Source organism: Phyllostomus discolor, chromosome 7, assembly GCF_004126475.2.
Source record: "Phyllostomus discolor isolate MPI-MPIP mPhyDis1 chromosome 7, mPhyDis1.pri.v3, whole genome shotgun sequence".
Taxonomy (NCBI): Eukaryota; Metazoa; Chordata; class Mammalia; order Chiroptera; family Phyllostomidae; genus Phyllostomus; species Phyllostomus discolor.
Genome location: NC_040909.2, coordinates 119,142,822 through 119,170,013, shown reverse-complemented (window position 1 = coordinate 119,170,013; position 27,192 = coordinate 119,142,822). Strand labels below are relative to the sequence as shown.

General features: G+C 42.6%; 1 protein-coding gene and 2 long non-coding RNA genes across 13 annotated transcripts in view; 2 read left to right on the top strand and 1 right to left on the bottom strand.

Moving 5' to 3' along the window:
• The first annotated feature begins 5,389 nt into the window (after positions 1–5,389).
• Positions 5,390–27,192, top strand: part of SYBU (syntabulin) — a 69,415-nt gene continuing 47,612 nt past the window's right edge. The window contains exons 1-3 of one of the 11 annotated variants that reach the window (XM_028533895.1): positions 5,390–5,558; positions 9,371–9,451; positions 11,170–11,374. In XM_028533895.1, the coding sequence (XP_028389696.1) occupies positions 9,428–9,451; positions 11,170–11,374 (229 nt within the window). In that variant the 5' untranslated portion in view covers positions 5,390–5,558; positions 9,371–9,427. Of the gene's footprint in view, positions 5,559–8,847; positions 8,978–9,245; positions 9,452–9,675; positions 10,067–10,246; positions 10,266–10,459; positions 10,589–10,613; positions 10,899–11,169; positions 11,375–27,192 lie in introns of those variants that run through there. The other 10 variants (XM_028533897.2, XM_036031361.1, XM_036031362.1 and 7 more) reach the window with 10 other exon arrangements.
• LOC118501765 lies at positions 11,382–15,594 on the top strand. The gene is made up of 2 exons (XR_004904421.1): positions 11,382–13,091; positions 13,186–15,594. It is a non-coding gene; the product is annotated as an uncharacterized LOC118501765 (long non-coding RNA).
• LOC118501766 lies at positions 23,924–24,878 on the bottom strand. Its single transcript, XR_004904422.1, has 2 exons — positions 24,116–24,878; positions 23,924–23,997 (listed from the first exon to the last, which is right to left on the bottom strand). It is a non-coding gene; the product is annotated as an uncharacterized LOC118501766 (long non-coding RNA).

The window sequence follows — 27,192 nt, the reverse complement described above, 5'->3', positions numbered from 1 at the left end:
AAATAATATTTTCCAGATACCCATTATTGCATAATTAAAAGCCAAAAGTGAAAAACAGAAGATTCTTAATTCTGTATTTATTTCCCATTTGCAACATTTCACAGTCCTTTTCTATAGAGGTATTTCTGAATTCAGAACTCTGTGGAGAGGGCTACTGACTTTAGCATGGACAGGAAAAAAAAAGAGTAATTTGTATGCAAAAATTACAGGTGTTCACTATGCGAAACATAACACATTGGTTTTGGCAAACCCCAACTTCTATACTTAGTGTCTCAAGCATTAGGAAATTGGCTGTTCTCAAGTATATTTAAAAAGATTTTGTAGTGTTGGGATAGTAATGTTCTCTTGCTCAAGTAACTACTCATTATAAATAGTGAGTTTTGAAATAGATCTACCTACATTGTACATACATTTGAAAAAAACTGCATTTTTCTGAGTTTATTATAGCATTTAAAAACATAGCAATGTCAGTGGATTGAGCACAGGCCGCGAACCAAAGTGTTGCAGGTTCGATTCCCAGTCAGGGTACATGCCTGGGTTGCAGGCCATGACCCCCAGCAACCGCACATTGATGTTTCTCTCTCTCTCTCTCTCCCTCTCTCTTTGTCTCTCCCCCTTCCCTCTCTAAAAATAAATAAATAAAAAATCTTTTAAAAAACATAGCAATGAACCATATGAATATTTAAAAATATAAAGGCAGTGTCTTTAAAAATAAATCTTTATCTAGAATTGTTTTTCTTTTTAAAATTAAATCTATTGGGGTGACATTGGTTAATAAGATTATATAGGTTTCAAGTGCACATTTCTATGATACTTGATCGGTATATTGTATTGTGTGCCCACCACCCAGAGTCAAATCACCTTCCCATACCATATATTTGATCCCCCTTTCCCCTTGCAAACTCCACAGCCCCCTTCCCTCTGGTAGCCACTACACTGTATTCTGTATATATGAGTTTCAGTTTTATGTCCCACATATGAGTGAAATCATAGATTCTTAGCTTTTTCTGATTGACTTATTTCACTTAGCATAATATTCTCAAGGTCCACTGTGTTGTTGCAAATGGCAGTATTTCATGTTTTCTGTGGGTGTACAATGCAAAATACAGGAATACTTTTTCAAAAAATTATTTGAATTTCCACTCAAAGGAAATGAGTCCATTAAAATAATCAAGCTAAGAAAAATATTTTATAATGAATGGGATGAAAGGTATGTATTTTCTCTGACAGAAGCTTTTCAACTTATGCCAATTTGGAAGTCATTATTTCACTTGATCACTAAAATACTCTTTTGCATTTTTCTTCGGCTTATGTTACAAGCCCAAAAGCTAACTCAGCTTCCATGTTCACTATATCTTTAACATGGCTTTATCTTTCATTATGTTATACACTTGTGCAGTTTCAGCAGAAAGCTGAATAGACAATGTAGGGACACCTGAGTGTGACCTACCGTATGACTTATACACATACGATTTACCTTGCTTGTCTGCAGTGGCTCTGCAGGTGAAGAGAAAAACAGGTGGGAAGTATTGTCTATTGGACCACAAAGCACCTGCCCACTATCCCATATGCTCTGAATATCAATTGTGTTTATTGATGTTAACTGATGTGTATTCCTAAACTTTGAACGTGTTCTAAAAGTCTGAGTAAAGGCACTTTTAAGGTTTGTTAGGAAGACTTTGTTAAAAACCATGAGACTTTCCCTGTTAGAAAAATTCACTAATAACCAATAGGTGGCAGTATAACAAAGTGTTCTTGAAATTTTAAATAATACTGCTAATTAACAAAATATTGATTGAGGTAGCAGGTACTGTGCTTTATGCTGTGCTAGGTAATCAGAACTCTGAGACAAAATGCCTTTCTTCCAGAAGGTTACAGTCATACAATAAAGATTTTCTCTGCATCAATCTATTGTGAGCCTCAGCGGGAACGAACACTTTGTAAAGCATACGATTGTCTAACCACTATACTCTACACCTGAAATTAATACTAATAATACTGAATGTAAACTGTAATTGAAAAAATAAAATCAAACATATATATGGTGGATTAGTATGTAAGGCAGCAGAAGTATCTCAAAGTGAAGAAAAGATTTGGGGTGGGGGAAGGAGAGGAAGGAAGGGGAGAGATAAGGAGAAAGGAACTCTGAAGGAGCCCGAATTTGAATAAGACCTTTTTATCCTTCAAAATTTGTCTAAAAACTCACCCCTGGAAGCCTCATGCCCCAGTCTAATTCAGAAGTTAGCAAGCCCCAGGGACATTCATCTGTGATGGCACTAACTCAGTGAGTAGGGTAACAGCTGATGGTCATGCCCAGGCCCCTGTCAGACTCTGAGATACTTGAGGACAGCTAACACTGTTCATCTTTGAATACTCTGGAACCAGAGCCTGGCTCAGAATAGGAACAAAATAAACACTGAAGAATGAATGAATGAATGAATGAATGAATGATAGGTATCAGGCTATTTATCATGCCCTTCACCTTTTTAATCTACCTTTGGGAAGGAAAGTCCTGTCAATATCTTTCCTAATAAGAAGGTCAGTTTCTATCTTTATAGCTCATAAGTCATCTGAGAAAAATTTACAGTTTCCCTTTAATAAAAGTTAGAGTAGAAGCCTTTAGGAAGAGGAGAACTTGAAACAAGCAAACAGGAGGCAGCAATGGTGGTTGATCCTGAGGGAGAAAAAACATATATTAAGTTCTAACCATATGCCAGACATAATTGGTAGGCTATGCATGTATTCTTATCTAATCCTTACATCAGTATTATGGACTAATTACTGTTATTAAACCCATTTAATAGGTGAGAAAAGTGAGGATCAGAGAAGTTAATTTGCCCAAAGATATTAACTGGTGCAAACTCAGCTTCCTTTTCTTCCTTCCTTCCTTCCACTAACATGCACTTATCCCATGGTGGGTCCTACTGGGGATAAACAACTTCCCTAAAGCTGTACAGTCAGGAAGAAATAGAAGAGGACTCACCAGGCCTATGGGACTTGAGAATCCATGTCCTTTGTTAAACTACATTTGCTCATCACAGGCCTCTTTGCAGGCTTTGGGAAAGTCATTTCACTTCCCTGCTCTCCCTTGAATCAGCATTGCACGATGCAAGGTCGTAGCTGGGCTTCTCCACCAGCCTCTGCATTGAGATCATCTCTTCAGCCTTGAATTTGCTAGCTCCCCATCCTTTTACTGGCAGCTTTTCCTGAAACTTTGGTCTGATCAGTTGTCACCAGGGCCGGGGACCAAGGAAGCTGTCCTTGAGCTTCTGAGTTTCCAGCAGCAGCCCCAGCAGCGTGTCAGCAGTGGTAAGGAGGACCGAGAGGCTCGTATCCCTGGTCAGTGGCCACTCAGAGGACAAACAGAGGTGGTAACTCCTGGGAAAACAATGGGCAAGGGAGCCTCCCACAGCCATCTGGAAACAGCCAGATGTGTTGGGGTCAAGAGACCCCAAATGCCATATGTCACTTAGAATTTCATTCTCATTTTAATAGTGCTGTACTGAAAAATAAGCTTGAAAGCAAATACACAAAAATTCTAACAGAGGGAGTATGAATAATTGATATTAGGGCAATGAGATGATGAGTAACATTTTATTTTCCAAAAATTTGATGATGCAGTTTTAGTACTTCTAAAGAGAGAATGTTAAAGTTACCCTTTTTAAAAGTGCTTTTTAAAAATGTTTTCATTAACCAGCATTGTATAAATAGCTAGAGAGAAGACACATGAATAGATGAAACAACATAGGCCAGATCCCCAAATTCTGGGTTTATTTTCCCACAGATTTTTCGCGTGGCATTGGAGAGGAACTACTACTATATACCAAGAGCCATGTTTACTCACTAAGTCACCATTTCTGGTGATGAAGGAAAATGGTTCACGGGAATGGCCTGTGAGGTAGAAGTAAAGTAGCAATCAAAACTCTCTTCAGTTCTACAAATGCGGAGATCACACCCCCTGGCCCCCCATTACCCCACCTGTCCAGCTGGGGTGGTACTTGAAGGTTTCCCCAGAGCTTCGGTAGCTGCCATTACAGTAGTTGGCCTCTAGGGGCTCTGTGCTCCATTTTGCAATATGTAGTGCTCTTGTCCTTTCAGTGGGCAATCTCAAAATCCTGCTCATTCTCCTTCTCCCTCTTTTAGCAGAAGTAAGGGCAGATTTTTTTCTTAGAAAATTCAAAAACATATTCACCAGAAAGTAGAAGGGAAAACAAGTACAAAATCGTGGAGATAAATGATATAGTGGAGAACAGATTCTTTTAACTTAATATAACTCAAATCTAGTCACAGCTCTGCTTCCTGGGACCCCAGATTATCCACTTCCTGTCTAAGCCTAGACACTGTGGATGCTGGATGAATCCCTCCAAGTCCATCACGGAGTCTGTAGGGGCTACCTGCTCTACCTACCCTACAACATCTGGGAAGAGTCTCAGCCTTCATTCTTGGTCGCCTCTCCTGGGAGCTCCCTGCTGTGTTCTGGCAGCTTCCAACCACCCTGTCCTTCTCATACTTCCTGGTCTCTTAGTCTCTAGGGGAGGAAGGTGCTTTTCTCTCAGGCTCAGAGTTGAGCTCCTAGATTTAGGACTTCTCATGTTAACTTAACAGATAACATCTCTTGCCCTTTCTGTAAGTCTGTAAGATCCCCACATCCCTGTCTGGTCCAGTCAGTTGAAGCATTAATTAATGTCAAAACTCAGTTTCTCCTACCTGGATGGTAACTTTTATACTCATATTTTCCAGAGCATCTTAATTTCGGTCGTTCTAATCCATCCCAATCAACCAACACCTATTTATCCAACCACATGTCCCGATTTGCTCAATACAATCATCATACTTATATTTTTCCCCTGTTCTTACAACAGGACACAAAGCCACAAAGAGTAGCAGGTGGCATTCTGGTCAATACCTCATGTCTGCTCCCCCATCAGGCAAGCAGGAGACTGTATCCGTCCCAGTCTTCAAAGCCTCCAACCCCTAACCTGTGCCCCCTCATGTGGACTTGCCCTCATTTCTTCCTGTTCCTTATCTGAGAGAGGCCTCTGAGTGAAAACTCATTTGCAGAGCAGAGATAATTGGCTTACTCCAAACCCAAGTAATGTTCAAGCTGGCCTTGCCTCAGGTTACCCACTCCCCTCTCGATCCCAGCTCCTCTCTGGGCCCTCCTGTCGGGGAGTGATCTTACGGAATTCTTACACTTTACAAAATCCTGCACATCAAAATCCTTTAACCATACAGCAGCAACAACACACATACAATAAGAGGGAGGTTGATTATTCATACACACTCTTACAGGAAAACAGGCAGCTCTCTCCCTGGTAAGAAACATATGGGTTTGCACCCCACCATGGGAAAATTCCCAAGATGCCCCAGAATGCAGTTCTGTTTCTTCATGACCATGACGTGCTGTAAAGCACGTCAGCTGCTCCTTGTTGCTGTGCAGATCACCAAATATCGGGTCACTGAGACAGACAGCAGCGCTGGCTCACACAACTGACAGGATTAAGAGATGGTGCTTTGTCAGCCCTGACTGAGTCCCAGACAGCCCCCAGCACACTCAGGTGAGCTGTGAGAAAATTTGGAGGTGGGGACCATGATGTGTCTCGGTGGTATGCTGCAGAGGTTTTCTCTTTGGCCGTGTATTTGTATTGTCTGTTCTGTGAAGTTTGCAGTCTGGTGGGAAGCAGGGGTTCCTATCCATAAAAACCAGTCCTTTATCACTTAACTGGTTTCAAAGATGGGCCCCGTATGCCTCAAAGGACTTTTGTGAGGCTCAAATAAGATTAAATACGTGAAAGAGTTCTAAAAATATAGAGTTGTGGGCAAATGAAAGGTATAAATCATTTAATTACAAATTTCACATAAACACCGAATCAAATAATTTATACCAGATTTGGAGGCATGATTACATAGACAGATTTCTTTCCCCCAGCATGCAATACTGTGTTCCTTCCCAGGCCTGGGCAGGGATGTTGTTTATAATCCTGAAGGGTACTGGCCTCCTAAAGCAGCTGATATTTTCTAAGAACCAGCAGGACATTCATTTCTAAAGGCAAAGCCACAAAATTACAAAACCAGATCATAAAATAAGTATGTAAGTAGAAACTGAAAAATGATACATGGGAATATTTTTAAGCAGATGAAAGATGAGTGTAATATACTGTATTAGATTATATCTCTTTGATGGTATAATCCAAACGTTGTAAGACATTTCTCTTAATGGCATAAGAAACACTTGAATGAAATTAAAGGCAACATAGATACTATCATTTGTAAAACTTGCATTTTAGAGCGGTGGAAAAACAGGCTTGGGTTCCAAAAGTCCAGAGCTAAGAGGCATCTGAACATTAAATCATCAGCCTTTCCCTCCCAGGGTTGCTATGGTGACATAGGGAGCCTCTCACCACACAGCCGCTCCTGCCTGCACTTCTGCAGTAAAAGCTTTCACTGAACACATGTTGGAGTTTTTAGGCATATACCCCATCATCAAATACAAAGACATAATGGAGGCAGCTCTCCCTGAGTCATTTTCAGAACAGAAGTTGTGTCTACGTTCTTTATCCTCTACTGATGGGCTCCTTATGGGGTTATAGAATTCACTCATTCATGCATTCATTCATTTGACTGTTATATATTGAGAGCCTACTATGTGACAGGACCACTACTAGGCATTGCCTACAATCCCTAGTGAAGAGATCTCAGGTGAACATGGACAAATAAATAGGGAATTCTGATATAAGAGCATAACAGCTCTCCTAGGGTAAATTAAATACAGATGTCCTTGAAGTATGTAATGGAGGAATCTTACCCATTTGGGGGACCAGAGGAGATTTCCTGGAGGAAGCTGTCTTTAAAATGAAACTTAATGCATCTTCAGGAGTTGAGGAGGCCAGGTGGGTGGGGTACAAGAGATGATCTAGACAAAGGGACCAGCATGTGCAGCAGCGTAGGGGGAAAGAGAGAGATACCTCCAGAGAAGTGAAGATTCTACAGTTTGAGGGGTGTCTATTTGTAGAGGGAGGAGGGTAGTGAAGGAGAACAGAAAAGTGACAGGATACCTGGTAGGAGAGAGAGGACTGGCAAGAAAGGAGATCAGGGAAGTAAAGAAGACTATATCATGAAAGGCCTCTGTGCCACATTAAGGAGTTTCAGTAATAGTTGGAGGACATCTGTGAAATCATTAACAGGTTTTAATGAAGAAGCATGTCTTGATTTGGCTTTTCAGAAAGACCTTGTGAAAAAATTGGAAAACTGGCAAGAAATAAGAGGCAAAACTGGACGCAAAGCAACTTTAGTTAGACCACTATTGCAATAATCTAGGATGTTTATGGTTGGGACTTTATTAAATAAAGGTAATGCAGTCAATCAGTGGATAGAAATAATCAGATTCAAGACATTACTACGAGGAGAGCATGGGGATCACTTGGTGGCTTCTGCTATGTGGGGACTAAGGGAGGGAGAAGTCAAGAATGACTCTGAGGTTCTGAATTAGATAGCTCCACGGAGGATGTTTCTGCTATTAGGCGCCCGGGCTCAATTCTCAGTTCTCAGGAGGGAACTCAGAAGCATCTTTTTACCTTAACAATTCATTTCTATCTAACAGTGTATGTCCTCAGGCTCATAATTTTGGAAATAATAAACTGTAGGAATCATGGTGGACCATCACTTTCCTGAAGTCCTTATCTGAGACAACTATGGGTATAGAAAGTATTAATTTATCACCCCTTTCCCCCAAATAAAGAATTCTAAGATTATCAACCTCACTGCTTAAGAAAGCTAAGTAGATTGAAAAGGCATGAAGGTGTATGAAACGACATTTCTTTGGAGGTATAGGGAAAAAGCAAATTAATTATACTGATCCCCTAACTTCAGGCTCTCTCTAGACTCATTTGTAGACTTGACTGTTGAAATCTGAGAAAAAAATGTTTGGAGGGCAGACAAATGGGGATGTTGGAGATTCAAATACGATTTTTAGGGATTATAGCCCTCCCATGTGGGACAGACACTTGGACCTTAACAACAGGCTGTTCCCTATCCACACTGCTGCTTAGAATACTCTCCAATTCTGAACAGACGGCATCCAAGTTATACATGTCGAGGTTCATCATCACATAAGATTTAAGTATTCCAAGTGTAATAATAAATCAGGGCCCATGATCCAGCTGATGGTCCCTATTCTAAGGCCTCAGTTGTGCAGGCTTGGGAGCCTTTTTGAATAAGTATGTCTGCCTCACAAATCGCGCTTATGCCAGTCACGAAAGAGGCCTCAGCAAATAGGGAACTGGCGGCCTGGAGGTGACTTAACTGCCCTTTGGGAAGTTCCATTCTATTAGTTGGGTACAGCTCTTTTGTTTCCCTCATCTAATCCTCACAGCTAACCTTTGACATAGATATAACTATTATCCTTCAGTTTCACGAGGGTAAACTTTAAGTTCAGAAAGGTCGAGGTTCAGATGTCATTTATTCGAAATTGATCAAGAGCTTTAGGCATAAAGGCACTCAGCTTGAAGGGAGTGGAGTGGTGCCTTGAGCCTGGCGTCCTGAGTTCAAGGGCAGGGTCCTTCCTATAGCCCTGTGTCAGGGCTCCTTTGCTGGAGGCTGAGGGCAGAGCTGGAGAAAAGGCTGCTTGGACCTTGAGCATCCTGGCTCCCTGATCCCTCGGGAACCGCCTCATCGTTCTTTGCCTGCTGCACTGTGCTGACAACCCAAGGACCTTCTGATGCAGATTCCCCAACGGTAATCGCAGCCTCTGCGATCTCGGAACCCAGAAGCTGTGTCAGCCCTGCAGCATTGGCTTGGCTGGGGTCAGGGTGAAGGAGGGCCCGCCCTGTCTATCTCCGGGGAGGTAATTGTGGGGCGCTGTATGCAGGGAGGGGCCGCGAGAGAAAAACTTTCCCCTTCTCCATTTTGGCTCTCATTGATGTCGCAGCTTTCCTCAGCTCTTCCATCCAACCTGTACAGCCTTCAAACCCGATACCAGGTGCCCAAAAGAGGGTGTCGGGCCCCTCCCAGATGCATATGTTCCGAGCCTCGCCTGCCCTCTTCGGGTCAGCGTCCGCAGAGAGCAAGGGACGCGCGGCACATGGGGTGGAGGGGTGCGGGGGACGTGCCAGCGGCGAATCGAGACTCGGACCAGCTGCACTAGGGCAGGCAGGTGAGGGAGGCTGCGAGGAGGGGAGGCGCCCCGGAGGCGGTCGGTCGCGGGTGGTGGCGGTGGCGGCAGCACCACGTGTCCGGCCGGGGCGGGGCGGCCAGGCAAGCCTCCGGAGCTGAGCGCGAACAGCGGCAGTGGCGGCGGCGCGTCAGCCCCGCAGCAGCCGCTCCCCGCACCCAGCGCCGGCTCAGCGCAGTCTCCTCGCCCTGGTGCACACAGGTGCCTCCTCCTGGACGGCGGCCGAGGCGGCGCGAGGAGCGGGCGGGCAGCAGCGCCATGGGACCCCTTCGAGAGACCAAGGTAAGGAGGACACGTCGCGCGGACGCGGGTGGCACTGTCCCTGCGCGCCGGAGGGATAGGGCAGGTAGCCACTACGGAGCGAGAAGCAGCCAGGTGCGAGCTGGAGGGGTGGCGTTTAGAGTCAGGATAAACGGGGACAAGGGGGTGGTGGGATGATGGGGAGACAGAGGGACATTTGCTCGGGTGGTGAGATGGGTAGGTGACTCTAGAGGAACAGATTTGGGAGGTTGACAAGAGGATGAAAAAGATTGCCTTTGCAGGGTTAATCCCATCTCCTGAAACTGGATATTTGGGATCTAGCTCTCAATCGATGTCCTGTATGTGTGATGTGATTAAAAACCATTTCATGTATCGGTGACTGAGAAATAAGGACTCCAGCATGTCAGCGAGCCAGCATTGGTTCAGGGTCTGCAGTGTGCTAGGCGGAGTGGCTGACGTGTGATACCTGCTGGGTGACTGATGTGCAGAACGAATCCGGAGACTGGGTGCGGCTCTCGCCCCTGAGCAGGCTGGATGCCTGGGCGACCTTAGGAGTTCCCGCGGCTGGGCTTTCCCTTCAATTCCTGCACTGTGCGGGCCTCCTTGAGGTGTTTACTTTGGCAGCGACCCTTTCTGGTAAGCAGCTTGGAAAGGAGCAGGAGGTCATGTTTCGAAATAGTGGTTGTTACCTAATCTAAAGCCCGTTTTCAGTTGCAGAGGTTGGAGGGAGCTTTTTTTTTTCCAAAGAGCTCCTCCTAGGAATCCATTTTAATAAGGCAGGGTGGTGGTGACTCCGAAAAGCAGTGGACCTCAGGCCCCATTCTGCTTCTCTATGGTATGCTGTGTTAACTAAGTGTCTTTACTTACCTCTTTCAGCCTCAGTGTTCTCATCTGTAAACAGGGACCTAAATTAGTGTTCTCTCTGCGGCCTGGGTTATAAAGACCAAATGAGATAATGGTTGGGAATGTACTTTAAAACTGGAAAAACATGGCCAAGATATTGCTTTTTATGCATTAGAAAAACAAAAACAAAAATCAAGGCACGGCCCTCTGTATTTCCCGGTGTGTTTTTAAGAGACCGAAAGATCTCTTTTCATGGGTATCCTGTAAGGAAAACAAAAGCTAAACATGATGTGAAAGGTGGAGCCATCTTACCAGGTATTGGATTTTTGTTTGCTTTTCTGTTGGCAACTAGCCTTGGGTACCAGGATATTAATGAATAATTAAGCTCCTGGACGGAAGAGGAGGGATTTGAAAGATAAGGCTGCATGATCTATCAGGAGAGAATTGTTTCAGGTGTGTGGGGTCTACTTTGTGAGGAGACAGGAAAATAGAAGTCAGATTGTCACCTCTAACTCAGGGACAGCAAAATGGAAGTCTAGAGGAAATCTAATAGTGTGCTGAGGGCAATACAAATCCTTGAGAGAGTCGAAAGCTTGAACGTGGTAGAGAAAGCCAGAGTGAGAAAGTGAGTCAGAATGCCCTGGGAGTGTAGAATGGCCTTCCTGCCAGTGGGGGAAGAGTGTATGTTAGTGCTCAAGTGTGTGGTCTTCAGTGGGTTAAAAGGGTTAGCTCAGTGGAAGAGTTTTGGAGATCATTTCTGCAACTGAGATAAGTGCTATTCTGGGAAGATTCACTCTTAAATGTGATTTCTTAGAAACTGAGCCCAAAAGGAACAGACTGGAGCTCAGAGCGGGAAACAAATTTCCTTTTGTTTTCTTTTTGATGTCCCACTTGAGAAGGAGCAGAGAGTGCAGCATCATGAGAAGGAGTTTTCCAGAAGCCGAATTCCCCGTTTGATTCTTCGGCCCCACCTGCCCCAGCAGCAGCACAAAGTGTCTCCGGCCTCAGAGTCTCCCTTCTCAGAGGAAGAGAGCAGAGAGTTCAACCACAGCAGCTCCGGGCGCTCAGCGAGGACCATTAGCAGCAACAGCTTCTGTTCAGGTACAGTATGAAGTGTGTGCATTGCAGGTGCATTGCGAATGGACCTGGATCATACCCCTAAGTGCCTAGAACTAGATTTCTGTTATTAGGATCAATTGGTCTGTAGTCGCACCTTTTTGGCTGTTTGCCCTACAAATATAGCAGTTTTATATGTTCTTTTACTTTATCATTTACAATGTACATTCTAACTTCTTGTTTCTAGAACTGTTTAAAAAATTTTTTTTTGTTAAATCTGCAAAACATATTAGCTTGCATTTTGCACTAACAACCTTTGTAAGCCTGTGGACTGCTATTTATGGAATCCCCAAAGGTAAAGCAACTCCTAAACCTCAGGATCAAGGAGGTTTTTATCCCAGGACTGACCTTGGAGTTCTGATAAAGGGGTAGAGGACTGATTTTGTAATCTTCCAGGCCTGAGCTGGAATCCCTGGCTTTGTCACCATGTACAAGCAGCGTGACCTTGGGCAAGTTGCTTAACCCCTTTAAGCCTCAGTTATTACATCCATAAAATGGGGTAACACCTACCTTGTAGAGTTGCTGTGAGGTTGAATGAGACCGTGTACCTAAATACACTCCTGGCTCAGTGCCTGGCTTACAGAAGGGTTTCACAAGGGATGGTTCTTAACATGATGAACTAGCGATGTCAGTTTTGGCACATGATTAAGGAAGTTTCCTGAAAGTTCTGAGCATATTTGGTAAAAGTGCAAATCTCTTCAGAGCTCTGAAAGGTGCCACCATTACCACTTGACGGAGCCTGGGATGCTTCCTCATTGGAGCATATGACTGAGGAGGATTTGAATTCTTTAAAAAGATATTAGGAATCTGGGTAAAAATTAAATAAGTTGACTGTTACGATTAATGAAGAATGTTTCAGAATGGATAATTTTTAGAACTTATTTAGGGAAAATGAATTTGAAGATTAACCCATTATGAGAAGGAACATATGAATCAAGATGCTGTGATTAATACCCTAATTTAGCAGGATATAATATACCATTATATTTAGTATTGGTAAACTACATTTTTCAGGGATTTTTAAAAATATGACTTTGGATTAATTATATACTTTCACAAAAGGATTTCATCCACAACTGGTGTATTAGAAATACTGCGCTGCCTATTTTTAATTTTTTTCTCGGTAAAGACTTAGATTATCTGCTTGGTTCTGAAAAAAAAATCTATCAGAATGTTATATTTTAATATTTATTGCTGTTGGAATGATAGGAATCTAGTTTAAAATGGAAACCCACTGGTGGTTTGCTCGATAAGGAAGAAAACAAGAAAACTGACAAGCTGGAGCAGTTACGATCCTGAGAAACTAGAGCCGTGTTTGCAGAATGTAGTGCTGTTTGCTTTCCCTCCACTGGGCGCTCTGGAATCACCCTGACAGAGTGTGGGTGAACCCAGGGGCTATCCCTTCAGACTGACGTGGCTTTGTTTACATAACTTGGGTCCACATTTATTACTGATATTCTCTCCGTATAGTCATTTGCTCAAACTGACTTCAGGGTGAGTCTTGTTCTCAGAAAAGAAGAAAAAGTTGGTCAGAACAAAAGAAAGCCTCCAAATATATTTTAGAAAACATATTTGGCAAACCAATAGAATTACTGCTTTGGGTCATGAATCACTCTCTCTGAGACCCGTTCTCTGCATCAGCATTCCTTCCCAAAAGACCCATCTCCCGCTAAGGCCATAATGCTGTACATGAAAATCGAAGGTAGATATTGATCATTCTGCCATTTCCTAGCTGAGAATTGAGTGGCAGAAGCATCTAATGATGGGTGTCTATAAACCCGCCTTTCCATCTAAAGCCTTGCATCCTGTCTCCTGATGGAATCCCCTCTGTTCCTGGACCTCATCCTCCTGTGCTGGCGATTCCCCAGGGTCTGGGATGGTGCCTTTTCCATCTTTGTTTGCTTTTCCTGCAGCGCCCAGACAAACCCCACGATGACTCTGAGTGCTGTGCTGACTAAAATTGACAGGAGAAAGGCCTTTGGGGGCGTGTTAATGATGCTTTAGGAGGTCAGTCGGTGGATGGGAAATAAATGGGTTGGTACTGTGGGAGCATTAAAGCTGCAGGCTGTGCGGCAGAAAATGCAAAAGAGTCCGACCAGCAGGGGGAAATAGCTGGTTTTAATCCAACCATTTTAACACTAAGGCCAGAAAGCGTGTTGGCTGCTTAATCGTGGCAGTTAAGTCAGAGACCAGGGTACATGCAAATATTACAAAAGCCATCCTTTTCTATAATGAAACTAAAATTATTCAGTGGTGTCTGTTACCGCCATAGATTCATAACCTTACAGTGATCAGTCTGCATTAGCTTATCTCTTGTACAATCATCTTGTTCTCTAATGTGAAAGGGGACATGCAGAGTTAGGGGGATTCTTACAATCTGGAGATGAAATGACAGAGGAAGATGCAATTTAATTTGAAAATTACATTTTAAGAACTGCAACCTAGAGACTCTCCAAATCTGTATCAAAGGCATTGATGGTGAAGAGCATCATCTGTTCTAAGATATTAAGTTATTGAAAGAAGGATAATGTGGTGAGTTTACACAAAGTTAAATTTACTTAACATAAAGGATTACCCTTTATTCTGAGAGTCTGGCTTTCCTATTATTCATAGTGTAACAAAAAAAAATCATGATAATGGTTTTGTTCTCCACCCCCACCCTCATTTTCTCTTTTAATTTTACTGATCTGTGAAATTAAAACGCTGGAAACTGTTGGCAAAGTGACCTGTCCATTTTGACTCTTCTCTATTTCTGCCCACTGCTTCCCGCCTTCTTTCCCATGGGAGCCTCGACAAGGAACAGTTAATGACTTGATATTCTATATGCTAATTTGTATGTTGTATCTGTCTCATTTCAGGAAGGAGTTGTGTGTGACCTTTGGCAATTCATTTGGGGTGTGTCCCCAAAGAGCTCTTCTTTTAATAGCTTCTTATTAGCGGAATTTCTTTGAAGTTATGCATTTTGGGGCAATGTACTGCAACATCATTCTCCTTTTAACAGTCTATTCCATACAGTGCGTATTCCTGTTAGTCCCTGTGACCTCAGTTGGGTGCAGTTAAGTTGATATGGGAGGCCGGGCCTTATTTTGTGTGCATAACAGGTAAAACATTGTATACTTTTAGTAAATATTAACTAACACTTCCTTTAAAAAAGAGAGTGCATAAGGAAGTACAACTACTAGTAACAAAACACCTGCTCCCATGCCCCCCCTTTTATTTTTAATCATTTTTTAACCAAGGTGTCAGCCTAGTGTCTCCCTCTCTTTTCTTCTGCAAACCCCCTGCCTGTGTTTCTTGTTTTAACATACCCATGAGAAGTGATAAAACCCATCTGTATGATTTGTGTCCTGGGTGTGGCTCACCGCATCGAGGTCTGGGTCCATTTTTCTCCCCTCCTTTTTTTGTTGGTAGTTAATTGTGTTTGTCATCATCCTGGGACTCCAGCCACTATTAGCAAAGCTGATGACCAGGGTGAGTAAGTCAGTCACATACATCTGTCACCAGACATGGTTAGCAGCATGCTGGGCATTCCTTTTTGCTTAGTTGAGGCAATAATTGCCCCTTAGAACTGGGAGGCAGATGGATTGCTGGACTTTAAGCTAGTTCTCCTTGGGGTGCCTTGTAAACATGGCAGGTGGAACAAATTATGCGTATAGAACACTGGTGGTTTTATGGGAGACCACCGATTTCTCTGAGTTATTTCCATGTTTCTAATCTACACACACAGGTACCCAGGCAAATTTGTGACTTAACCCATTAAGAACTTTGTACCCTGTCAACTGCTCAGTGATCAGAACCCAAGAGTCTTTGCTGTCTGATCCTGAGTAAGGAAGGCGTTTGCAGAAAGTGTTTTGGTTTGTGCAGTGGCTATGAAGAAATCCTTCTTTGAGTGCCATGACTGGGAGGTAATCATTGTTGCTGTTTGTGGGAAGGACAATTAAGGCAAATTACAACCTGACTAGTGTTCCGCACGGCATGACAACGCCTCCAAAAATTTGCCAGGCCTTGCCAAGCAGAAATATTTCTGCTCCGCTTTTGTCCAGTGGAGGAAACTTGGCATCTGGATAGAGTGAGCCTTTGAACATAATGAAGAGAATTGAGATGAACTGCTTAAAGTAAAGTGAGCTGCAATCCCAAATTACAGCATAATTGAATGACTGCCAACCTGCTGTGAAGAAAGAAAAAAAAAGACCCTGAGACTTTAGTATCATTTTAATGAGGAGAGAAGTTAGGCACAATTGCATAATGTATATTTCAGGTGCTTAGCTGCCTCAGTCACAAAAATAAGTACCTAATAAAATAGGTTACAAATGAAGGGTACATAGGCACTATTTCTGTGAGGATGTGGTAACTGCAATTAGGAGGACAAGAGCAAAATTTTCTTGACAGTTAGTTAAAAAAATTACTTAGCGCCAGTGACTGTGAAAGTAATCATGGTGGAATTGGACCATGCCTGGAAGCAAATTTTGGGACTGGATGTGAACATCTTTTATGTTCTGAAATACTCATCTCTGTGACAGTATTTGAGAGTATGGAATCCTCACAAAAATGCTCTTAAAATGTGGACGCCTTATTCCCACTGTATCATCTCAGAATGGGAGGGCCCAGGAATCTGTATTTTACAGGTTTCCCAGATGACTCTTAAGTCAGTGTTAAGTCAGCCTCACTGCTGTGTGGTCTGTGTGTGTTTGGAGATTTTGTATGAGGGCGTGTGTCCAAAGAGGCCTCAGCAGATGCATGAAGGTCAAGGAGGTGGAGGTGGTGGCCAGCTGGGCAGGGGACAAGGAAAATGCCTGCACATTCTTTGGGAATTATAGCTTCTCACTGTTTATTTACTATTCCTATGCCGTTAGTCCTAACAATAATATTATTTATATCTACATAATGGATTTAATTTGTGTTTGAATGGAAGGAAAGTGAAGGGGAAGAGAAAACATTTTCTTCCTTTATCTCCCTGTATAATGCTCTCTCTGGATTTACTATTTCATGCTATGGTTTTTATTCTTTTGCATTTTCTTTCTTTGGCATTAGGATGATTTAGGGAACACCAAAAGTGGGTATACTGGGTGCACCATGAGTGCACCCTACACAGCCAGTGGGTATACTGAAAGAGACAAGAGAAAGGGAGAGAACCTGGCCTGGGAGGAGCAACACATTCAGTGTTTTGCAAACTTCCACAAAATGTACTATCCCATGGTCATGTATTTAATACCTGCCATGGATCAGAAATTGTGCCAAGGCTACAAAGATGAAAGAAACACGGGGACTGGGAAAATCTAACATTTTACCATCCTAACCCTGGCACCAAAGTGAATGGAGAGCAAATCATCAGATGTGATTCCCACACAGCTCTCTTTACTCTCTCATTTCCCTGTCCCTTTTACTCACGCCCACTCCACACACACTCCTTCCTTGTCATTTGAGTTTGTCGCTCCATTTATTATCGCATTGGCCTCTCCCATTTTCTAAGCCTAAGGATTCAAAGGAGTAACATTAATTAGTGTGGTGGAGTGGATAAGCATGAGCCTTGGCATCAGTGGGCCTGAGGTAAGGGCATGACATGAGATTAGCAAGGTGGGCGGGACCAATGGGGAGAGGCTCTGTGTGCTGTGCTACGGCCACGATCCATGAGACCAAGGGTGCACAAAGGGAGTGTGGAGCAGCAGTGGGAAGAGTGGGGCTGCCTGGATGGATGGCAGTGGGGGAGGGGCGCTCGAGAACTGGGTGGTATTCAGAATGCCTTCTAGCACTATTCCAAACTTTAGAAACTCAGCTTTTTAACTCGATCTGTAGGCAAAGCTGCAGACATAAGTAGTGGGATATGGCCCTGGGCTGCCTTTGTGCAATTCATAAGATCGTGTTGAGCCAATGAAGGATTTTCAGTGGGGAATAGTTATGACCAGATTTATAATTTAGAAAAATCTTTCTGACTGTGTATCGGACAGCGGCTGGGAGGGGCAGGAACTGATGCGGGGGAGCCTGCCTGGTGTGAAGGCCGCTGTGGCAATCTAAGTGAAGACTGATGGAATGATGTGTATGAAGATGAGGGGCTAGAGCCTACGGGTCTTGGTCACCAGCTGCAAGTGGAAGGGTAAAGGATTGTGTCTAAGTTCCCACGGGATGAGCACGAATGGAGTAGCAGGACTGGGGAGAAGGACGTTGAGTCAGGTTGATGAGCTCAGATTAGGTTTTGTGGTATTCAAGGTAAAGGTGATGGCCAGGAGTGAAGAGAAGTCAGAGATGTTGGTAGGTAAGTTGAAAGAGCTGATATACCCTAGGGGAGTGCATTCTGGATAAAGACCAGAGGGCCGAGGCTAGAACTCTGAGAAAAAGCAAGAGGAGGCAGAAAAAGGAAGCCAAGGCACCTTAGAACAAGCAGTCTGGGGGTAAGGAAGGGATTCAAGAGTGACAGTGTCTGCAGTTTCCAAGGAAGACTTTCAAGAGGAAAGTAGCCAGTAGGTTCAGAGGTCACCGCAGGATTAGCCGTGCTGAAAAGCACTCAGGGAGAAGACTATGACGTTATCAGGGATCTCAGGCAGAAATAATCCCAGAGAGCTGTGGGGATGGAATCCAAATTGCATCCTGTTGAGATGTGAATGGGAGGTGACAAACAGAGTGTAGACAGCTTTTTAAAAAAGCCTAAGTGGGATGGAAAACAGAAAATAGAATAAACAAGTGTTGTACCTGGCCGGTGTGGCTCAGTTGGTTGGAGCATCATCTCCTACACCAAAAGGTTGCAGGTTGGGTGCCAGGTCAGGGCACATAGCTGTGTTGTGGGTTTGGTCCCCAGCTGGGGCACATGCAGAAAGCAGCCAATCAATGCCCACCCCCATGTCTCTCTCTGTTTCTCCCCCCATTTCTCTCCATCTCTTACTCTGTCTCTTACTCTCTCTGTCTAGCTCTGTCTCTCTCTCTCTCTTTCCCCCTCCCCCTCCTCTGGAATCATCAAATATTGAAAAAAAATTAAAGTGTTGCAGGTATAGTAAAGATAGGGTGTTTATCAAATGATAGGTATTTTGATAAGGTTTTTAGGCTGAGGGGAAATACACAATAAAAAAGAAACAGAGAGAAAGAGGTACTGAAAATAGTAGAAAAATGATCACTGTAATGATACTGGGGTAGACAAAAAAGACATATAAGGAAGGAAAGGAAGGCTGTGTGTGAATACAGTTGGCCCTTGAACAACAATGCAAGGGTTAGGGGTACCGACCCCCATGCAGTTGAAATTCTGTGTATAACTTAAGACTTCCCCCAAACTTAACTGTAGTCATCCCTCGGTATCTGCAGGAGACTGATTCCAAGACCCCGCTTAGATACCAAAATCCATGGAAGATCAAGTCCTTTATATAAATTGGTCTAGAACAATGCCTACAGTCAGGTCCGAACAAGTGTGGATGCCCAAGCGTGGATCCAAAATACTGTTTTTGGTCTGAGGTTGGTTGAATCTGTGGACAGAAGAGCCAGGGTTAATCCCTGGCTGGTGTGGCTTAGTGGGTTGAACACCAACCTGAGAACTGAAAAGCCAGGGTTAGCAGAGGGCCATCTGTATATTTATTGGGAAGAAAAAATGTAAAAATGCAGCCCAGCAGTTTAAACCCATGCTATTCAAAGGTCACCTATGTAGGTAAGTATATCTGTAGATGAAGGGAGGTGGCTGAAGGACACATTTCTGGGTTAGGTGTCCCTTCTGTGTGCTTCCTCTCTCATACCACATGACCTGGTTTTCAAATTTCATATTTAATTACTTGACTCCCCAGTGGACTGGCTGATGAGCTCCATGAAGGCAGGAACAGTATAGTTACCTGCATCATACCTGGCATGCAACTGTTGCTTAGTAAGTATTTGCGGGGACTCGGCAGAAGGCACAACTATGAGAATAGGACAAGCGATGCATTTTCATTCGTTTAATAAAATCTGTTGAGAGTAGAAAACTATCTTAATAGTTGGGGAAGTAAGACAGCTTAGAACCATACCCAGTACTCAATTTAATAGGTTTATTAAATGAAGATAACAGTCCTGACCTGAGAAGTTCCTGTCAAACAAAAAATAATAATCTCCATAATAGAACCATGCCCTCCAGAGCTGTGGGTGGCCAAAGAGAAATCTCTTACTAAGAAAATCAATAAATGCCCCATTAAAGAAAACCATGAGAAAAATCAGCAGCCCAGTTTAAAGTCAAGAAGGAATGTAGCACAAAGCCACACACCCACTTTCCCAGGACTCTAACTTGACACTAGCCACCACCCACCTTGCACCTGGGTGGTTTTGACTCGGAGGAAGTGCCAGTCTCCGCCCACTAACCCAAGGGAGCCTCGGAGCACTTCAGGTGTGCAAGACTGCGGCTCTGCCAGCTCCTGGGTGCGGTCCCTGCCCCAAACCTCCCCTGCCACTCCGCGTGGCATTCTCCTGCTTTGCAGACACAGTCTAGCCCCTCCTCTGCCAGAGCAGAGAGACTCCTGACCCGGCTGCTCCTCACACCACTGGACAGCCTGCATCACGTCCAGGCGCTCCACTGTCCTGCCTGGGTCCCTCTGTCAGGCTCCAGGAGGCCAGTGATTTCAGGGTGACTGCGTCCCAGGGACGCCAGTGCTCATCAGGTGGGGTCTCCCAGCACTCGGCCCCATCCTGTAGAAACACATCCTTCCACTCTTCCCTCCGATGAGCTTTCCTGCGGTTCCTCCTTCCTGGCCGGCTCAGCCATCGTTCTTTCCACTTCGGTGTGGGCGGCTTCCTCTTAGCTGCTGACCTAACTAACCCTCAGAATTCTTGAGTCCTGGTGGACCCCAACCTACCCTTCTATTTATTCTGAGGCGTTTCTTTGATGCCTGTTATCATATATTTTCGAATTTAAATGTCACGGAAATGGGCAAACATGCATGTCAGAGTGGAGGTCATCACATTTACAGGATTTATTGTTTTGCTTTTCACCAAAGTGAGATTGTGCTATATTCATCTGTGATCCTTTCTGTTCCTTTGTTAAGCAAATACTTACTGAACATCTGCTGTGTGCAAGGGACCAGTCCTAGGAGGGGACTAGAGCAGTGGGCGGTGCGGTACTGACGAGACTCCTGTCCGGGAATGCGTGTTGCAGGCGGTCCCAGTACCTGTCCTTGCATGCCGGTGCACGGCAGTCCCCCGTCCATGGCTGTGCCAGTGCATATTCCACTCCACAGAGGGCCGTCGCTTATTCAGCCACTCTTGTGTGGATGGACATTTATTCTGTGAGGCTAACTTTCAAAAATCAGGAGTTTGTTTCATGAATGCCACTGGGATTAGACCGTTTCTGGGTGTGCTCCCTCTTTCTCTCTCTCTTCTTTCTTTGTTCTTTTCTGGAAAAAAGAAAAAGAAGTAAATGCCATGATACACAGGTATGAATTAAAACAAGTTTTTTTCTCCAAATAGAAAAAACATAAATGTAGTAGTCACAGAGACTATGTAGTGAACACTGTATTTTCCTTAGCATTCTCCCATTTTTATCCCTCTTGACCATTCCTGTCTTCAGATACTCAATGTGAGAAGAAATAGAAGGAAAGGTAGAATATTTACATGGCTATAAGGGAGCCAGCTGTAACTCAACTGACCTTAGAGTGCTTTGGAGTTTTCTTGTAAGGTTTTCAGAAGAATAATAAGAGAGAGCTTTTCGGTGTCTGTCTTTGTCTCTCTCTTCTCTTTCCTTCCTATCTCTCCAGTTCTCCCAGCCTCTCCTGTCCCTCTTCTCCATTTTCTCCTGTCAAAGAACCTAACAACAAACAAAAACACTGAGTCTCTGAAAAGGCATGGCTTGGAAACTGCAAATAAACTGGTATTGCTAAGGAGAAAGAAAGTCAAAAGTATGGGTAACATGCTTACTTGGGAAAGGTCGCACTCTATGGAAGAAAGGGCAAGCAAAATTAAAGCTTGTCCCCCCACCCATGCCGGGCTCACCTGTCTCTGGAGATGACAGAGCCGCCCTGTTCCCCAAATTCCGTATCAGCAACTCCCTCCCCAAAACCAGACAGATTCCTAGAGTCCTTACTCACACTACATTTCATATTTGGACCGAGATATTTTTTCCTGTACAAATTCCTTCTCCTTTGGCTGATAATGCAAGTCAAGCAACCGGGCTCATGCTTGGTAGAGAACCAAGGGGAGGTCCTCGTTTCAAAGGGAATGCTGAGTTCTAGTGAGAAATGGGGCACTGCCTCACTTCATTTCATTTCACTTTCTCTCTCATTGCCGGGGGTGCTGTACCCAAATGACTTTTATGGGAGCACTCAAAGCTTCAAAATAGCTCAGAAATCCCAGGGACGTCTGTATGTGAAATGATTATTTTGTCTCCAAGAAACCAGGGACACGTTCATTAAATAATGACTTCACTCTCCACTATATTTGTATAGATGTTGGCTGCGTGGCTGAGCGGAGGTGCTTTATTTGAGTTGCCATCCGCACACAGATGCTCATTTCTGTCAGCACACACACGGGGACAAGTATGTGCATCTTTAGGAGAAAATAAGCTCCTTTGGTCCCCTCATCAGCTTGTATCTGCCCTCTTATATCTCTGCTCCTCTTCTCAGCCAGACTTCTGCAAAATCCTGTCTCCAACTTGCCCTTGTTAAGCAGGTGAGTGACCACACTGGCAAATTTCGAATTCTCTCATCTGCCTTCATTTTCCTCAACTTCTCAGCAGCATTCAACATAATTGAGCAAGCTCCCATCTTGGGAAAGGTTTTTCTCCTTGGCTTCTTTGATCCCACCCCTCTGAGCATTCCTCCTGCCTCTCAGGTCACCTGTGTTGGCTTCCCCCGCACCTCTTGTTCCCACAGTGTCGCAGTGCCCCGGGTCACAGTCCTCAGCCCACTTCGCTTCCTGCCCTCCCTGAGGGCTCCCATCTGTAAATCCCTCGCCTGTAGGATGATGATGCTCCCCAACCTCTCCCTCGAGCTTCAGGCTCACACGTCCAGCTGCCTATTTGATAATCTCCAAACCGGTGGATAATTTGTGCCTCAGATTTCACATTTCGCCCCCTGCAGACACATTTTTCTCCAACTTGGAAATGACCACCGTATTCCTTGTTTACGTGAAGAATTTAGAAGACATTCTTGATCCCTTCCTATTTCTCACTGCTCTAAATTAAGGCTTTCAATTAATTTTTCAAAATCTATCCCAAATCCATCTACTTCTTCTCAATTTTCAGCACTACCTCCTAGTCAAACCATCATCTCACATGTCTGCCATGGCAGTGGCCTCCTCGTGGGTTTATTTGCTTCTGCTCTTAGCCTGTTTGATTCATGTCCTTGCTCTCCCATTTACTGAGACCTCAGCAGGTGGCATAAACGCTAGTGCTAGTACTATAGTCCTCTGCACAGCGGGATGGTATTTGTGCCCATCTCAAGGGATATTAGATTAAATTAAGTTTTGTAGTAAGTGTTTAGATCATGCCTGGTACCGAGTCAGCACTCAGTACATATTAGCTAGATATGTTATAACTAATACAGTCTTTTCTCCACAAACCAAACTGTTGTCATCTCCTGTTTAATACATCCTATGGCTTCCACTGCACTGCTGATACACTTCGGATTCCTGGCCCGCAGTCCCATACATACTCAGGCTTCTACCTCCCTTCAAGCTCACCATCAGCCCTTTTCTCCCCAGCGGCCTTCCTGGACTCCTTTCAGTCTCCTCAGTGCACCCAGTTCCTCGTTGTTCCCACTGCCTGGGGTTCTTTCCCATGCCTTTTCCATGACTGGTTTCTTCTCGTGGTTTGGTCTCAGCTCAGATGACCTGTTCAGGGCCTCCCTTGACAACCTGTCTGATGTGGTACCGTCCCATCCCACCCCCCACCTCGTCAGTGTTTATAGTATCACCCAGTTGGATTCACTAGCAGTACATCACAATCAAAATGTCTTCTCTGTGTTCGTTTTTTACTTGTTCATTAGCTGTCTCTCTTCCCCACTAGAATGTGAACTCCTTGAGGACAAAGATCTTAGAGTCTTGATCATTCCTACATTTCCAATATTGACGAGACTGCCTGGCACACAGCAGGAAATCAGTCATTATTTGTGGAAAGGTTGGATGGAGAGATGGATGGATGGACAGACGGACGGATGGACAGACAAATGAGATTTTTACATCTCAACATTGGCAATTAGGTAGTATTACATAATACTGAAGCAAAATTAGTGTAGTGCCTTGTAGACTTATGAATTCTCACTCCAAAAAGATGCTACAATTAAATAAAGGAATAGAAGTTCAAATGTTGCCATTGAAAACATAGAATGCAAAACTATTTGAATGGCAAGCATTATATGGTTACTGTGTTAAAGCAGGCATATTAGAAAACTGGAAGCACCTAGAAAGAGTTGCTTGCCTCAGATGTTTGTGGTCTGCTTATTATGGGATGGCTCCTTTTTAACAGCTTCCTTTTGTCTGTTTTTAATTTGAGCATTCCCAGAATTGCTGCTGTTTCCTCTTAGAACAAACATGTAAAAAATATTTAGAAAACAGCTAGCTTGTGGTAGTTAGAAAAAACAAGGACTTTATAAAGTTTAGACAAACCTGAGTTTAAATCTTGAGTCACTTAGTAGATGTGTGCCTGAAATTCTTAATCTCTCTGGGCCTCAGTTTACCACCTATAAAATAAGATATTATTACATTATATGATAAAAGTAGTGTTCTTCCCACATGATAACTGCTTAATAAATGTTACTTTTCGTACCTATATTCAGTACATTTGAGTACTTTTCTTACCTCTTTCCTGCATTTGAGTGGTTTGTGGTGTTTCACAGGGTTCATATTAATGATGATTTTAAGGTGTGGCATTTTATTTGTCCTCATCAGACTATCTCAAAAAATGTCAGTACCTAGAGCAGGAAGAATAACAACACAGTGGCAGTATCTGACACATTGTAGATACTCAATGAGTAGTTGAATGGATGAATAAGTAGTCTGTAAAAACTGCTGTCATTCATGAGAGTCAACTAAATTTCCATAGTTTTAAGTAGTGTTTCCTTAAAATAGCAATGATTTCTCCTCCAAATATGCAACTGAACATTGAATAGCATCAAACCATAACTGAATGTTTCAAGACATTATGGCACAAAACCACATTTTCCTCTGCCTGATGTTTTCTTAAATTATGTTTTCTGGAATTGTTTAGTTCAGCAATGAGCACTGAGGCTTAAATTCAAAACTTTGGACCCAAAAGTATTAGAGATGTTTCTTCAATTTTGAAGAAATATTTTATTTGCAATCTTCAGAATCCAGTGTTCTGTTCTTGCATGTAATTGGTGCAAGGACAGTAAACAGGGGTTAGTCATCATAATTGCCCCCAAATGTGTTTTGTAGCCCTAGTGGTTAGGCCCTTCAGTTAAATACTAGAAAATTATATAACACACACTTTGGACAATCCTAATGTTTTAAGATGTAGAATTTAAAAATATATATAGATATTTACATTTGCTTTGCAAAAAAAAAAATTCATTGCTTCCAAATTTTCATCAGGAAAACACTGTACAGTAATATGAAAGAAAAATTTCTTTTTTAAATTTTTTTAATTTTAAAAAATATTTTATTTATTTATTTTTAGAAAGGGAAGGAAGGGAAAAAGAGAGAGAGAAACATCAATGTGTGGTTGCTGGGGACCGTGGCCTTCAACCCAGGCATGTGCCCTGACTGGGAATCAAACCTGCGATGCTTTGGTTTGCAGCCCGCACTCAATCCACTGAGCTACGCCAGCCAGGGCCAAAAAAATTCTTTAAAAATGTTAAAACATAATGTTACTATGAACCTCATACTATATTTTAAAGTCAATTCCAAAAGGATTTAATTTGAATGAAAAGTTAAGCTATACAAGTATAGAATAGAGAATAAGTAAATATTTAAATGATCTTGAAGTAAAGAAAAACAGTCTAAGCATTGAAGCGTTAGAAGAAAAAAAAATATGGACAGATTTGACAAAATCTGATTTTGACAAAATATGGATTTATTTGACTAGAAATAAAAAATGTCTGAAAGTCAAACACATAAAGTTAAAAGCAACCAACGGACTGGATGAGATATGACAAAGAGTTGATGCCTTTCATGGGCAAGGATTTCCTCCAGTTGGTAGGGAGTCATTAAACTTTTTAATAGAAAAATTGTCAAAGCATATGAACAAGTCACAAAATAAGTAAGAAGACCTATGAACATGTGAGAGACAGTCAGCCTCACTGATAACTAAATTCATGCAAACTAAAACATCACAGATATATTTTCCATTAATGACAAAAATGCAGGCAAAAATAGTATTCCATACTGGCAATAATTTGATAAGTGGGATACCTCATAACAATAATATAGGAGTGTAAGTTGTCTTAAACTACTTGGAAGACTTAGTAATTCCACTAATTTTAGAGATCAATTGTTTAAGGTAATAAAAAATTTGACCAAATATTTACCTATAAAGATGTCATTAAAGCAATTTAATAACAGTGAGAAAGTTAGAAACAACCTAAAATATCCCAGAAGAAGAGATAGGCTTTTAAAAAATGTTGTGTTCATATCTATTTTAAAGTTACTCATTTAAAGATTTTGAGAAATTAAATAAAATGTCTTCAAACTGTGTAAAACATACTTAAAAGCAGAGAAAATACTGCAGTGAGCCCCAATATGCTGCTTATTTACTTTGTCTGGACTAGGCAATAGCAACATATTATCATGCTTGCTACACCTAACTGCTTTTACTTTTCTTTCTTTACTTTGCTGAAGCATTCTAAAGCAAATCTCCAGACATCAGGTCATCTTACTTGTGCCTACATACCTCAGCATGCAGTCATTTCTTTTAAAAGATAAACATTTTCTTACATAATCATAGTGCCATTTTCACTACTCACGCAATTACCATAATTCCTTGGTATGACAGAGAACATTGAAATAGCCCCAACTGTCTCAAAGTGTCTGTTTGCTTCCTGATGGTATCATTTAACCCAGAGGCCAGCAGGCTTTTCCTATACAGGGCCAGGGAGTGAGTATTTTCGCCTTTGCTGGCCAGATGATCTCTGTCACAATGGTTCAGCTCTGCCATTGTGAACATGAAAGCCACAGTAAATGTCATGTAAAGGATTGGGCAGAACTGTGTCCAGTAACATTTTGTTTACGAAAGCAGGCTGCAAACTAGGATTGACCTAAAGGTTGCAGTTTGCCAAGCCCTGATTTAATTCATGACACTGTTCTTCATGTATTTTATAAGGTAGTAGCTTTATAAGGTAGATCACAGTTGAATCGGTTTGGGGTAATTTTTTGTGGCAAGAATGCCGTATGGAGAGTGCGCTTCATCTCCCATCCCATTGGTCCGTGTCTGTCCATCATCCTGCCGCTGGCGACACTAAGAACACTTAATGGGTACCAATCCTTCTACTGTATCGATTATGCTTGTTGCCTAGAAAATTTAATTATAAATATCTACAAAATGGTGACTTTTTGTTTCTATTACTCCATCTTTCATGAAGGAAGAAAAACTCCTAAGGAGTTTTTCTTTTAAAACACAAAGAAGTGTGTGTGTTGCAAGGAAGAATTTTACAACAACAGTATACTAAAATATAGTTTGTATAGGAACCAGTTTTTATAACTGGAATATATGCTAACTTTTGTTTCTTTTTAATTGTCAAATTTCAACATAAAGAATTGGTCCCTGGGTCATATCCAGTGATTTCCAGTAAGTTAGAATTCTTGTGGGCAAAAGGGGTATTTTTTTTTCTTCCTTAGTTTTGCTTTTTTTGTATCACTGTGAACTCATAGATTTTTAAAAATATCCAATAGTTATCAGTCAGTTGTATTTATTATGCTTT